Source organism: Leiobunum rupestre, chromosome 8, assembly GCF_980474605.1.
Source record: "Leiobunum rupestre chromosome 8, qqLeiRupe1.1.hap1, whole genome shotgun sequence".
Classification (NCBI taxonomy): Eukaryota; Metazoa; Arthropoda; class Arachnida; order Opiliones; family Sclerosomatidae; genus Leiobunum; species Leiobunum rupestre.
Genome location: NC_143391.1, coordinates 33,036,969 through 33,050,941, shown reverse-complemented (window position 1 = coordinate 33,050,941; position 13,973 = coordinate 33,036,969). Strand labels below are relative to the sequence as shown.

Here is a 13,973-nt window from a genome sequence, read left to right as displayed (position 1 = left end):
TTCGTATTTTCACCGTTCTCCCGTTTCGACAAAAAAAAAAGTAACGGCCCCCCTCGCCGCGCTCCCCCCGTTAAAAGTAGCGGAAAGCATCGAGTAATAGGGAGGGGTGAGAGCTCGCGTTACACGCGCAACCAAACAAAAGTGATACTCTCACTTCGCCGCCGCCACCGTGACGAAGCCAGAATCTCGTTACACACACAAACACACTAGGCATTGACGGAATCGCGGATAGCACGCGCGCGACCAAGATCGCGGAGCCAATAAGAGATTCACGAGTCTCCCACGCTCCGCAACGCTAATTTGTTTACTTCGCTGGCCTTGTAATTCAAACCTAATAATAATCGGAAACTCTCTCTCCGAATTAAAAATCCCGCCTAGTTGCCCCCCCCCCCCGCGCTTCGTACGTTTGATGATAGCAATAGTCTACGTCGGAATTATTAGGAAAATCGTATTATTCAACTATATGACCTACAGAATTCTCGCAATAATTAATTTGCGAAATTTGGGGGGAACGGGTCCCCCCTCCTGAACCGGGAGAGCATTTAAAGTGTGGACCTTTCTCCGTGTATGGATCATAAACGCCGTGGCAGCGGGACCCCAAAGATCTCGAATCCCCCCGTACGTCAAGAACCATGCCGACCAGCCAAAGTGCAGCCCGACACCTCCGTTGGATTGTCCTTCTGACATGGGCTTCTAGGATTACCGCCGGCGCTGGTAAGTCCCGAAAACTATTATTCATTTACGATTCTCGCCACCAACTATTCCCAGCACGCCTCCGACGAAGCGGATCTCTCAATAATTACGACGCCTAGATAGTCCGACGTAAAAACGATCAAATATAGTATGTAGGACATCGACGAGTATAGCCTCGTTTTAACTTTCTCATTTTTCCTCGTGGATATAAGGATAAATACCGACGATAAATCGGAAAATTCTTCTTTCGTCGTTAAGTATTTGATAACGGGGCGTCGTCGAAGTTCGTTTCTCAACTCTCGACGAACGAATAAAATTCTTCAGCCACGTTCTTCGCCACCGCACTCGGGAATATCTTGCCAAGATAAATACGCGGAGACCAAATTAATTTCGAAGCTCCTCGCTAGCGTGAGCCTTCGGAATATTGGATCCGACCAAATTTCGTTTACTTAAAAGAGCCCGTACCTCCGAGAAATGGATACGTCGACGAAGGATACTCTCTTTTAAAACTCGGCGCGTACTCAAACAGGAACGGAGCGACTTGCGTAGAAGTTCTGGTTTTTAAACGGCGCATTATGCTAAAAAGGATATACGGCGAAATCGCGGCGCGTCGCTGAATACAATGGGCGTAAAGTGTCCCATCTACGTGGAATTACCTTTACCGCACCATTTCCATGGTGGACTACGATAGAGAGAAAAAAAATAACGGCCGTTTTTTTTTAGTTTTGGTAAAAAAATTGATATTTTCCCCTAGTATCGTTTCCGTCTTTTTGTTACGTTCACTAACGCTCACTCTCAGCGTATTTTTGTCGCGGGGAGAGCCGCCAGTTCAAATAGTTCTGCTAAAAAAGGCCATCGCCCCTTTTATCGCCTACCTAGATTTTCGGCACTGACTCCGCCACTGTTCAAAAAAAGAATATTTTAAATCGCGAGCTGAACATCCAGAGTAACTGTGACACGAAATTTATATATATATATATATATATATATATGGAGTAAAAAGAGAGGGTTTACACAAGCAAAACGCCCCAGTGATATAACGTTACCGTCGCGAAAAAAACCACTTTTAGTTTGCGGAATTCGAACATTTTATGAGGATTTCTATATTGCCCGGGATAAACTTCGACTCTAGTTTCAGGCGCGATTCTCCAGCCCGAGACCTCCGGAAATGTTAATAAAAAAATTCGGACGAAATTTCTATTTCGCTTCAGTGATGCCGCGAATAGAAAAGAGAGTGAAAAGGATTAAATTCCAAACCGATATTACCGACTGAAAAGAAAAATCTTTTTCTCTCTCTCCGTACCTCTCTGTGGTTTTAGTTATTAAATTGAAAACTATTACAAAAGAAGGAAATTTTCGCAACCTCCTCTTTTGTCGGAGGCAAAAAGCGTTAATATATTTCGGAGTGTTATTAAACGTATCTTTTTCCCGTTTATGTAGTTTCGCCGGTGGTCTGTGGGAAGCAGCAAGTTCGGAATGGAAGAATCGTCAATGGAGAAGACGCCTACGATGGCGAGTTCCCGTGGACAGTAAGTCGAAACATTTTTCACATTCCCTCCCGATACGAGTGCCCGAATTACAAACCATCTTTTCGCGGGTCGTTTGTACGGCGCGCGATTCGCCAGGCATAGTTCGCCGCGAATGAGTGTTTCGCGGGTTCGCGTCGAATAACTTTAGATCTAGGTTAAACTCGTTGATGGATAAAGTTTCTAGTCTCTAAAATGGCGTAATTTAGGTGACTGTTCATTCGCGGATGGTTTCCGAACGTTAAGTAGCGGCGAGCCCGAGTTCAATAAGGGAAAAGAAATTAAGGTGGGCAAATTTGTAAAGTAATTAATTTATCTCGGGGAGGCGAGACGGGTCATCCCTTTCTGGCGGAATCTTCGCGATAATTTCTCTCGACTGGACAAATTTAATTTTGCTTTTAACGCGCAACCCCGGCTACCGGGTTGGGCCAGCTCTCAGCGCCCGCTCTTAGCGCCCGACGCGAATTTAAGGTAATAGATATTCGAGGAATTTAAATTGAAGTTTTAAGGCTGGCCGGCGTATACGTGATCTCTTCTAACGCGATTTCCTGCTTCTCCGGGCCAACTCCCCAGATGCGCCCGCGACCCGGCTCACCGCTTTTACTTAAAGCGCTTTTCCTTCTCTCGCTCGCAGGTCTCCATCTTGTTTCACGGTGATCATGGCTGCGGTGGCGCCATCATCGGCCGGAGATGGATTCTGACGGCTGCCCACTGCGTTCAAAGGTGAGTTATGTCACGCCATTTCGTTTGAAGGAAATCTTCGCGAAGCTCTTCCCGTATTTTCGCGTCAATACGCCTAGATACGAGAGCTTATGAATACTGTTGTGGTACTTTAAAGACCTTCAGGTTTATGAATTATTCGCGAGATGGAAAAAACGGTTTAAATAATTTACAAAATTCACCATTTATAAATATTTCCCGAATATAGAGTAGCGGAGTTTAGCTCCTACAACGCGTTGGGTTTTAAATAAAATTACCAATTTCTAGATAACTGTCAGTTCAAAGGCTAAAATTGTACTAAAATGTACAAAATTAAAAATCTTAGTTCCCATACGTATCTCAGGGAAAAAAAGCAGATTTCAAAAAGTTCGTTTACATAGCGAAGATATATTGAATATAAAATTTATTTCCAGATATGAACTGCACCAAATTAAGGTGAGGGTGGGTGAATACTATCTGTACAAACCCGAGGACAAGCACCGTTCCCGGGACTTCTCCGTCGATCGACTAACCGTCATCCACCCGAACTTCACGCTTCCCGATTTCTATAACGACATCGCGCTGCTGCACTTGACCAAACCGATACAGTTCGACAGTTTCGCGTGGCCAATCTGCTTGCCCCCCGCCGCCCCTCTGCCCGGGTTCCCCGGATCCCCGCACCACCGCGACGAAGCCGGCACCAGAGCCACAGTGGCCGGATGGGGATGGACCAACGAACCCGAAAAGGGAGGACGACTGGCCGAAATCATGCAGAAAGTCACCGTCGTGGTGCACAACGGATCCACCTGTCAGTCCTGGTACAACGAAGCCGGAAAGGGAAAAGTACGAATTGGAAACATGCAAATGTGCGCTGGATACAAGGACGGCATCAAGGACTCCTGTCAGGTAATTATAACGGAAAATACACTCTCAAGGACTCGTGTTGGGTCCAGTATCAAGTATCACCTTGTCTGCATTGGCAATGTCAGGGACATTTTCCGTTTCTTGTTTTGCCAGTGTAGACATTAATATTGGCCCAACTACGATTCACGTATCGTACTACTTATTTTAAGTTTTAAGTACATCCGCATTCAAGTTAAAAGATTTATCAATAGAGTAGTGTTTCAGCTCATTATGTACTTGAAAAGAGCTAGCAATTTTGTAAAACTATAAATCAACAATTAGCTCGATATGTTTATGGGGATTGGCACCGTATGTGAAGAAGTATCGAAACTGGACCAATGTTAGGCCATTTAAACACCTAGACAGTCATTTTCCCCAAAGTTCATAAGCCCGAGATGACGACGTAAATGGTGAAGGAATGGAAATCAGTACCACCTTCCAAATGACGAAGTTGGTGGCGCCCTTCGCCTGAAATTTTAATTAAACCCCTAGACTAGGTTTCGCGACTATTAAACGACGTAATAATATCTTCGAAAGTTAAAACTAACGTAGAATTCATTATCTTTCTGTAAAAAGGGTGATTCCGGCGGTCCGCTAATGGTGAAACATAATGGTCAGTGGATGATTATAGGAGTCGTGTCAGCCGGCATTGGCTGTTCTCGACCTCTTCTGCCAGGACTATACACGCGCGTGTCGCACTTCGTACCATGGATAAATCGCTACACCGAGAACGATTAACCGCGCCAGACACAGAGACATCATCATCTATCCACGGAATTATTTATGAATCAAATTGCAAGCTCCCCTCTCTCCCGCTCCGCAACTATTATCGGTCACATTGAAATCAAATCGGCTCGTGTCCCACGAAATGGAGTTTCGACCAAAGCGTATTAACTAGTGTCTAGTCGAGACCATTGTGAAAGCTAGTCACCTGTACAGGAAACCTCTCCCACTTGTAACATTATAAACCCGCCTAACATCGTCATAATCGTATTAATATGCTAATTTAATTGTAAATAATTTATTTATTGTAAATAGCGAGATGAAGGATGCTATGTACAGCTAAAACTTCTCAAATTGTCGCGATTTCAATGACGTTGTTGTGTCAGTGTACAAACTGTCGAAATGTATCTGTTATGTCGAAATAGTATAATGTTATTATAAAGGGACAATTTCACCGCCACATAAGCTATTAAAAACACTGCATATTGAGAAATGTTGTTTCAATTATTTATTACGTACCGTTTCTTATAAAGATAAAGGCATATACCGCCCCTTAAGGTCAAATAGGTTTTTGGGAATTCACGCGAATTTGTATGAAAAAGAGTAAAAATAACGTTGTTAAAAGGTATAATAGTAACAATCGTTATTTAAATAAGCGAGTCTATACATGATGTTTCACATATGTCTATCATCAATTTGGTATGTGTTTTTAAGGTCAGAATGAGTCCAAATTGTTTAGTGAACATGGGTACATAAAGTGTTCCACTTCAGAATATGTGTTCCAAAAAACAATTAAATAACAATAGCGATAGGAGATTCAGTATTCTACTTTTAGTAGTAATTTTCTAATAAATAACTCGCCAAATATTTGTAGGACATACAGTCAGGACTATAAATTTAGTCAAGGGCATGTAGTGACGAGGGGCTGACCACTATCCGTAATCTGTGATTACGAAATCGATTACAGATTTAGCACTACCAAAGGCTGTACTCGCTGTAATCGGTGTACAGAGTTTAAGGAAGTGATTAGCCCCTCACGTAGTGACACAAAAAAGCCAAGGTGAATTCCAACCAAGAAAACAATGAGTATTTCCTTACGGAAATTAACAAATTGACAGGCTAACGCTTCCCTTTCCAGTCAATACGAAATCTTGTTCGACTGAATTTCGTGCTTCAGCATATTGGATTTAATTCCAGTTGAATGTAAGCAACTTTGATAAATCACAAAGCGTCTACTCATTATTCAAAATTCCAGCGGCTTATGAACTTCTCATTTTGGCCGCTAGGTGGCTTTATGTAATCTGGAAATGTAAATAAAGAAATTGAAAATTAATCCGGTTTTCAAAAGTGCTTCGACAGATGACAGGTAGGTGGTAGACAAATCGTTACAATGATAAAATTGTAGAACATACCCAAAACGTGCTACTTAAATTGTTTCAATAGAAAATGGCCTATTTTTTACTAAGTTATACAAGGTCATGGTGAAAGAAACGTTGGTACTACCCAAAATAACTTGTAACAAAATGTTCGAAATATTGTTCTTATATTTTAGCATTCAACAACACATTTTTTTGTAAATACAAAAGATCAATGATTTTATTGCATCACAATTTTTAAATAAATACCACATTTCTGTGAAGCAGCAATAGTTTACAAAACATTTTCCGATCTAGTACATTATTCTCGCCTATATTGTTGCGTAGCCTTGATCAAGCGTTAGAACCGCGAGTACGTATGTATTTATTTTGCGCCTACACTTCAATTGTTAGTGTCCTATGTATATTGCCATAAGTTAATGAGGTATCATTAACTTATGATATTGCTTTGAGAGATGGATCATTCAATCGCCTGTCGCCAATGAAAACCCAGTCTAAATTCACAACACCATATCACCGGCCGCCCAATTTAAAAGAACGAGTCAATAGGATTTTGGCGGTAAAGAAATTTCTTTTAAAACAAGTAACCATAAAAAGCAACGTTTAGTTCCACATCGAAATATTATTTCGAGTGGAGCTATTGCTTTACCTGAAGTGTAGTTAGGTGTGGTTGTTGTAGTTGTTATTATTTTTATCATAATTCAATAATTTCATTTCAATAACTATGGATCAATAACGTTCTCTTTTTCGTCAGCTATTTAATTACAATTTGGCAGAATTTTACACCTCCTTGAGATTTAACGCGCGTTTTACGTAGTCTGCGTAGTTGACTCCGCGAAAATAACCGGAAAAATTGTTATCATAATTTTTTTTTCCCGATGATGGTTTTGTTAACAGTGGCCTTGCCATAATTAATTGCACATTTTTTTATATTTAAATATTAATGACTGTACCTCTTAAAGTTTCTGAATGCAACCGGAAACGTTGATCAGAAATGATCTGTACTAACGAAAAGTATAATTTTCAACCAAGTCGCTCTTAATAAGTGTTTCTATATAAAATACGGGAGGTCACACGTAAATATTTATTCTACGTTACAGGCTATATATTTATTGAAGACAGAGAGCACACGCTCGAGTCGATAAAGATTTTGGAATTTCAAGTTCAAGTGCGAAACGCGCGTGCCAATAAAGTAATCAAAAGCACAGGAAAAAAGTTTACGCCTTTAACTTTTGTATTATTTTATTTTATAGAAACCCCAATTTAAAATAAGTATGTATGTACATTTAAAATCAAAAATCGCTATTAACCACTAAAATGGGAAAATGATTAATTTCTTGGGCACCGATTTAAAAAAATTTTAACGGGCTACCGAGGGCATGATATTTCCTTTCGATTAAGATATCCCTGGCCTTTCTAGTAGGTATGCACCGATATGGGTACAGCCGATAAATTGGTCTGCCGATATATCGGCTATTCGTGGTCGATAATATCGGCCGATATATCGGCGGTAATATCGGACGATATATCGGCCGATATTAACAAAGTTATCTATCATAACAGTAATGTTTATGGTAAATCATTGTAAAAGACGGTTCAGTATACTGTCATACCATTTTATTCTAATTTTTCATGAAAAAATGTTTGCAAGAGCATACCGGAATATGTTTTTTTTTTTCATTTTACTTGATACATATTTGCTATCACAAATCGAATATCGTTGTTTTGTTATTTGTTTACACTTGTAACCCCCTGTCTAAAAAAAGATATGATCTAGCTTCTGAAGTCTGCCGTACGTGGCTCAGCCAATCAAATCAAATATTATCATTAGAAGTTTCCTATTTTTAAATGTTTTTCTGAAAATATTTTTCTAATACCAGTATCCCCATAATAGATAAATAGGCCGATATATCAGTGCATCCCTACTTTCTAGACCTTATTGTTGAATACGGCATAGGCTACACTGTACGTGGGCCCAGTACACACAAATCCCTTAGGGATTGTGTGTAAAAATCAATTTAATTTTATAACTGTTCGCGTTTCACTTTATTTCCAAAACCAGGTATCTGAAAATAATAATGTTAATTAACGCGATTTAACGCGTTTTCTTTTCTCTACCTTACGTCTAATCATAAATAACAAAATCCATAAGTACCCCACTAAATGAAGCGTTGAGTGGTGTGTTTAACGCACAATCATATCTACTAATATCCATAAGTATGACACTAAATGAAGCAGAAGCCGTGTGATAAACGAACAATCATAAGTAACAAAATACATTAGTTTGGTACTAAATGACACTGTAGCTTAACACATACGATGTGGAACTTATATATTGGCTGGTCCATCTTGTTAGTTATACATTTTGGAATCTAACATTATGATTCCTGAGCTTCTGACTGACCCTGATTCTGGCATTGTATCACCTGTAGTTCTTTTGAACCAAATCTGGGAGATGGCGTATATTCTGGTCTATCTGGTTGTGATGGATTCAGGAGCGGGCCTGAACAGCGTTCCTCGTCATTGGTAACTTTCCATACAGATACTTGGATGGGTTTGACCACATTCTACAAAGAATCTGGCTTTCCCTCCTTATGCTGCAGGGAAAATGGTTTTCTCTCATTAACAAAATGTTTGGATAACAGTTAGCCCCGTTCTGCTGGAGCTGTAAAACTTTGTAGATGTTAACTGTAATAGTAAGTGTAGGGAGCTTTTGGCTCGCGTGGCATGAAGAAGCCACCACCCTCCTACGCAATTTAGCCCGGCTACCTGAAATAAAGGCAGTAAAAGTCGCTAGATCACTTTGGCTTAGGGTGGTGCCTTGGGTATTAGCCTAGCTGATTATTATTTATTATTTAGAGGTCGTAGACTTGGAACGAAAACATCAATGCTATTAGTTTCTTGTCGTATTTTTAAATGTATATTTTTAGCTTCATTTGAAGTTAGTTCTATGAAGGATCCTCTACAAGTTAGACCAAAAAATAATTTGTATGTTTACGGCGGTATAGAGCTTGATTACAAAACCGAATTTGTAATGCCGTCTATCGAGTCACTCGATGTATAACGAGTATATAGCTAGGCTACGGTAAAACACCTGAAAAGGTAGAAAAGTCCATTATAGAAAGGGGGCAAAAAAGCTAAGCTCTAAACAAATTTAAAACAATTAAAAGACTTACGATAATTAAATTAATTTATTTGAATTGGTTTATAGTTTAGCTTTTGTGCCCCCTTTTTTATTACGTTTTTTTTTTACCTTTTCGCGTGCTTTACTATTCTTTGCATTGCAGTCCATAGGTGGTTCTTATTCCCAATACGGCTTTGGTGCTTCATAGAAAATTACCGATCTTATATCTGGCACTATCGAAGAAGCCTCTTCGATAAATATTAAGGTTTTCCGACTTTGCTAACAGAAATTTATGTAAGTGCGACGCAGGGCTCTCTGCCTACATTTTTAGTGTATGCATGAAAAGTGATTTATATGGTGGTCGATGTGCTGACATTATCCAAAGCTGAGTTCCCACTTGACGAATTTTCGAGACTTTCGCGACGAATTTAATTTTTTTCGTAGCTTTGAGCTTCACTAAATTTCACTCGCATGCGTCAATTTGCTTCGCGAAAACTGCATTTTTCGCTAAGTGGGAACTAGCCTTTAGACGGCTTAATTCTTGTGCAAAGTGCGGGTGGTTATGACTCATCTTTTTGTTGATGCCGTATATTGACAAAATAGCTTGATTGGTTAGAACCATTCAGGGGTTACCAGGGCCGAGCTGATTTAGATTCAAGACTTCAAGACAGTGGCACACCCAGGAGTGGGCCCAGGGAGTAGGGGTGAGGGAACTTGAAAATTTAAGAATTTCGCTGCCAAATTGGAGTTAACCCACATTTGTACCCGAGTAACCTTTGATTGCGCCACCGAGTGGCTCTCCCAATTTCCTTACCGAAACTTCAGGCGGGACCCACTATTTTTTACGTAAGTTACGTAATAATGATTTAGTGGTTAATATTTAAATTGTACCTATATAAATACTTATCCAGGAACTTTCTCAGTAATGAAATAGCTCGAGTTTCGCTAGGCCGTTGCTGCTCCCTCCACTTGTGTGGCTGTTATTTTGGGATGATTTAGTGTGTAAATTATGATGTTATTCCCCTTAATTATTTATCTTGCTGATTAAAATTTTTAATGGCAAACATCAATTGTAGCTTTTAAAATAAGAAAATATCCCTTAATATAACTACGTTAAACTGTTAAACAAACTAAAATTAACATATATCTCCTAGATTTTAAAGCAACCATATCTTATTATAAATTTTCTAAAATGTTTCCCAAATTCCAACACAGAAAATTCAGCGAGCCCTAATGCCAACTACTTTTTGCAGTAGCCTTTACTTAATTATTTCACTTTATTATCATAATCCAAACAATCCGTGAAAATCTTGAGAGGCTACAGATGTAAGAGCAGCGGTGTAACGACGGATTTTGGCCTAATCTCAAGATGTAGAGTCGTTTATTTGGGGGAAGGGGTGAATGAAACTTCTCGCCAACTCAAATCACCGAAATTTCGATTTCACCGAATCAACGAGAGATTTCTAACTCTGGATAAGGCTAGTAGGCATTTCTCAAAATTTTCTTAATTTTTCGGAATTTTTACAAATAAATATTTCCAGTTAGTCGCTAAATGATACTTCTCCGTTTCACAGTTTACGAACTTTATTTTTTCTCGAATTTACTAAGCCATCGAAGATTAATTATCAATTTAATTTCAGTAGCGTTTCTAGAGTTCTACAACACGAAGAGGTTCATCACTGCTACTGGATTGTGCGTATTAAGAAGGACTGCTTGTTTAGTTTGCTGATCCAATAAGGCCCGAATGGTCTTCGAAATGAATTTAATATCACGTTTGGTAACGGCAGTTACTCCTTCGCTATCACTACTTCCCTCGGACATTTGGACAAACTTAAAAACTAAACACGATATGCCAGTAAAAGTCTTACAGGTTCGGTGATACGGTGACAGATGAGCGAAGCGATTGGAAATTGTTCGCAAAGCAAATGTTCGTTGAGAGTTCTCGGTGGATTTCACAGCGCAGAAGCGGGTAACGATGAGTCGTCAGGAACGGATGAAAACGTCGTTTCCTGGATTGAAAACTTCAGAAACGGATGAGCGTTCTGACCTGTATTTGAACGGTGTTCCCCCAGTTATGTGTAGTACGATAGTGGCTGACATCGGCAGATACTGCTACGGGGCTGCTAGAAAAGGGAGACATCGAAGTTCGAAGCGCGAATTCAAAAATTGATTCATGGTAACTTATCGCGACGGAACTTAAAACCAAACAGACACCACGCAACTTTGCGTTTTAACTTCCTATAAAAGAACTACGTTCTAAAGTTTAAAGAAAAAGAAATTATTTTATCAAGCTTTAGAGAGGAGAACCTCTCTCTTCGAAGTCGTACTGAGACACTTTTTTGTATTATTTAAAGAGATATATTAAAAGTTACTATTACGACTAAAGTTAAAACATAGGGTAAGTTAAGTTAAATAAAAACGTTGTCTAGGGGAAACTGAACTTCAAGTGTCATCATTATTTAAAATAATAAGCTAAATAAAAAGAACAGGTTTGGACTCTAGGATTGAAATACATTTAATAAAACAAGTGGGGAAACATGAATCAAAAGGGAAAACATACTTAATACTAAACAATGGAAAATATTGGATCCAATAAATATATATATATATATATATATATATATATAGCGAAGGCTGGTAAACCCCTTTTTGTTAATGAAGTTTATGTACTCACGGTACCGGTACCTAGGTAAAGTTTAAAAATGATCCCCGGATATTGGGCCTAATCCGATGACGACTTTTAACTGCACCTGCCTGTATGGAAAGCGACAAGGGGTTTACCAGTTTTGGGGATACCAGCCTTTATACACCATGAGTATTTCACAAAAGGACTATTGGGGATTACAAATATTTCAAAACGAAAAAGTTTTCAAATTATACAAAGCATTTATAACGAAAAATATAAGGGACATAAGCTTAATTTAATTTGAAGTAATTAAATTGATAATAATTCGTTACAGTACATCAAATCTGACCTCTCCTCGAAGGGCAGTCCCTTTTCAAGGAGAGGTCTTACAATTGGTATTTGTCCTTACGAAGAGAAAGGGCTTTCGCCGGCGAAGGGATATTGCTTAGTGATGGACAATAGATATGAAGTGGGAAACACGCTACCGTTAAGCAGGGCAGGAGATACTCATCACAGTCATAGAGGTTTATCACAAAAAACTGCACAGTTTCTGGTATCATTCGAAAGGATTTCATTGTTGTATATTCTCAATTAGCAATGGATTGAAAGGAATTTATATTTTTCTTGAATTTATAAATTATTATTAAGGAAATTGTTAATTTTCTGATTTACTAATGAATGGAATTGATAATTTTCTAATTACGGAAATTAACTATATAATAAAGTTGCAAATTTACCAATTAAAACAAAACTTTTGCTTATTTGCTAAAAATTAAATTGTTTTTTAAATAATAAATCAAATTACTAAGTTAGGTATTTTCATATGAAATTGCTACATTACTAATTAAGTAAATTGCTACATTACTTATTTAGGAAATAGGTACATTACTTATTTAGGAAATAGGTACATTACTAAAATATTTTGTTATATTACTAATTATGGTAAAAATAAAAAAATTAACATTTACTAATTTAGGAAACATTTTATATGCTAAATAAGGTAAGCCTAAATTGCCAATTAAGGAAATATCTATTTTACTATGATTATTACTAGCTTTCTATTGAAGATTTTTATTTATTTTTCTATTGAAGATTTTTACTTATTCTTCTATTGAAAATAATTACTACTTTTATATTGCATTAAAGAAAATTATTAGTTTTATATTGAATAATTACTAGTGAGTGTTTTCTCAACAACTCTGTATATTAAAAACAATATCTCAATCACTCTGTGGTTTAACATAACTAACGCACTAACAAGTAAGCATTAAAAAAAAGAGTAATTTTAAATTCCATGACCACGCTTCATTAATCACCCTGTCTATTAATTGTGAACATTACTTAAATCACCCTGTACATTAAAGTAATGTACTATAACAAACAAACATCGTGAGTGTAAATTTTACCAAAATATCAACTGCCCTGTACATTAATTAATGTACTATAACAAACTAACGTCGTGAGTGTAAATTTAACCAAAATATCAACCACCCTGTACATTAAATTAATGTACTATAACAAAATAACGTCATAAGTGTAAATTTCACCATAATTTGAATCACCCTGTACATTAAATTAATGTACTATAGCAAACTAACGTCGTAAGTGTAAATTTCAACAAAATATCAACCGCCCTGCACATTAACATAATCAGATCACTAATTCTTAACCACAACAAACAAATTAATTGCAACGCTTTATCAATCACCCTGAATCCTGATCATTAGGAACGATATTTCAATCACCCTGATAAGCACAATATAACAAGCTAAAAGGAATTTTTACCAAAAGCAGCTTTTTCTCAACAACCTAATGAATTACCGTCGATAATAACAAACACCTTGTTTAACAAAATAAGCGGCATTAAAAATAAACTCCAAAATTACCAAACATAGTATAGCCAACACCCTATACCTGTATCATAACGCAACATAGCCAGTACAGGGCGTTTTAAATTTGATCGCTCCAGGCATTTTGCTCAAAAACTATATCACTTAGAAATGTGAAAATTTCAGGATGTACACTATCGGGGAAGATCGTTGCTATTTGTAAATTTCAGAAAAATCGTAATATGTTTTCACGGTTTTGGAATTTTTATTTTTTAACGCTAGGTGGTAGACGAAAACTGTCAATGAACATGTTGTAGAGCATACTTCTAACTTTCTTTAATTGGTAAATAATTTGAGATAAAAAAAACAATTTCCGAGATTGATAGAAAATTTACAAATGTACCAGTCTTATACTAAATGAGTTTCAATAATTCCACCATCTACTTCTACACACGATCGTGCGCGATACAGCAT

General features: G+C 37.8%; 1 protein-coding gene across 1 annotated transcript; it reads left to right on the top strand.

Annotated features, from left to right (window-relative positions):
* Positions 1 to 483: 483 nt before the first annotated feature.
* LOC149933242 (serine protease 33-like) lies at positions 484 to 5,015 on the top strand. The gene is made up of 5 exons (XM_090155730.1): positions 484 to 714; positions 2,134 to 2,222; positions 2,854 to 2,942; positions 3,353 to 3,824; positions 4,398 to 5,015. Exons 1-5 carry the CDS (start codon positions 633 to 635, stop codon positions 4,557 to 4,559), a joined length of 894 nt encoding a protein of 297 aa, XP_090011856.1. The 5' UTR covers positions 484 to 632; the 3' UTR covers positions 4,560 to 5,015.
* The last annotated feature ends 8,958 nt before the right edge of the window (positions 5,016 to 13,973 follow it).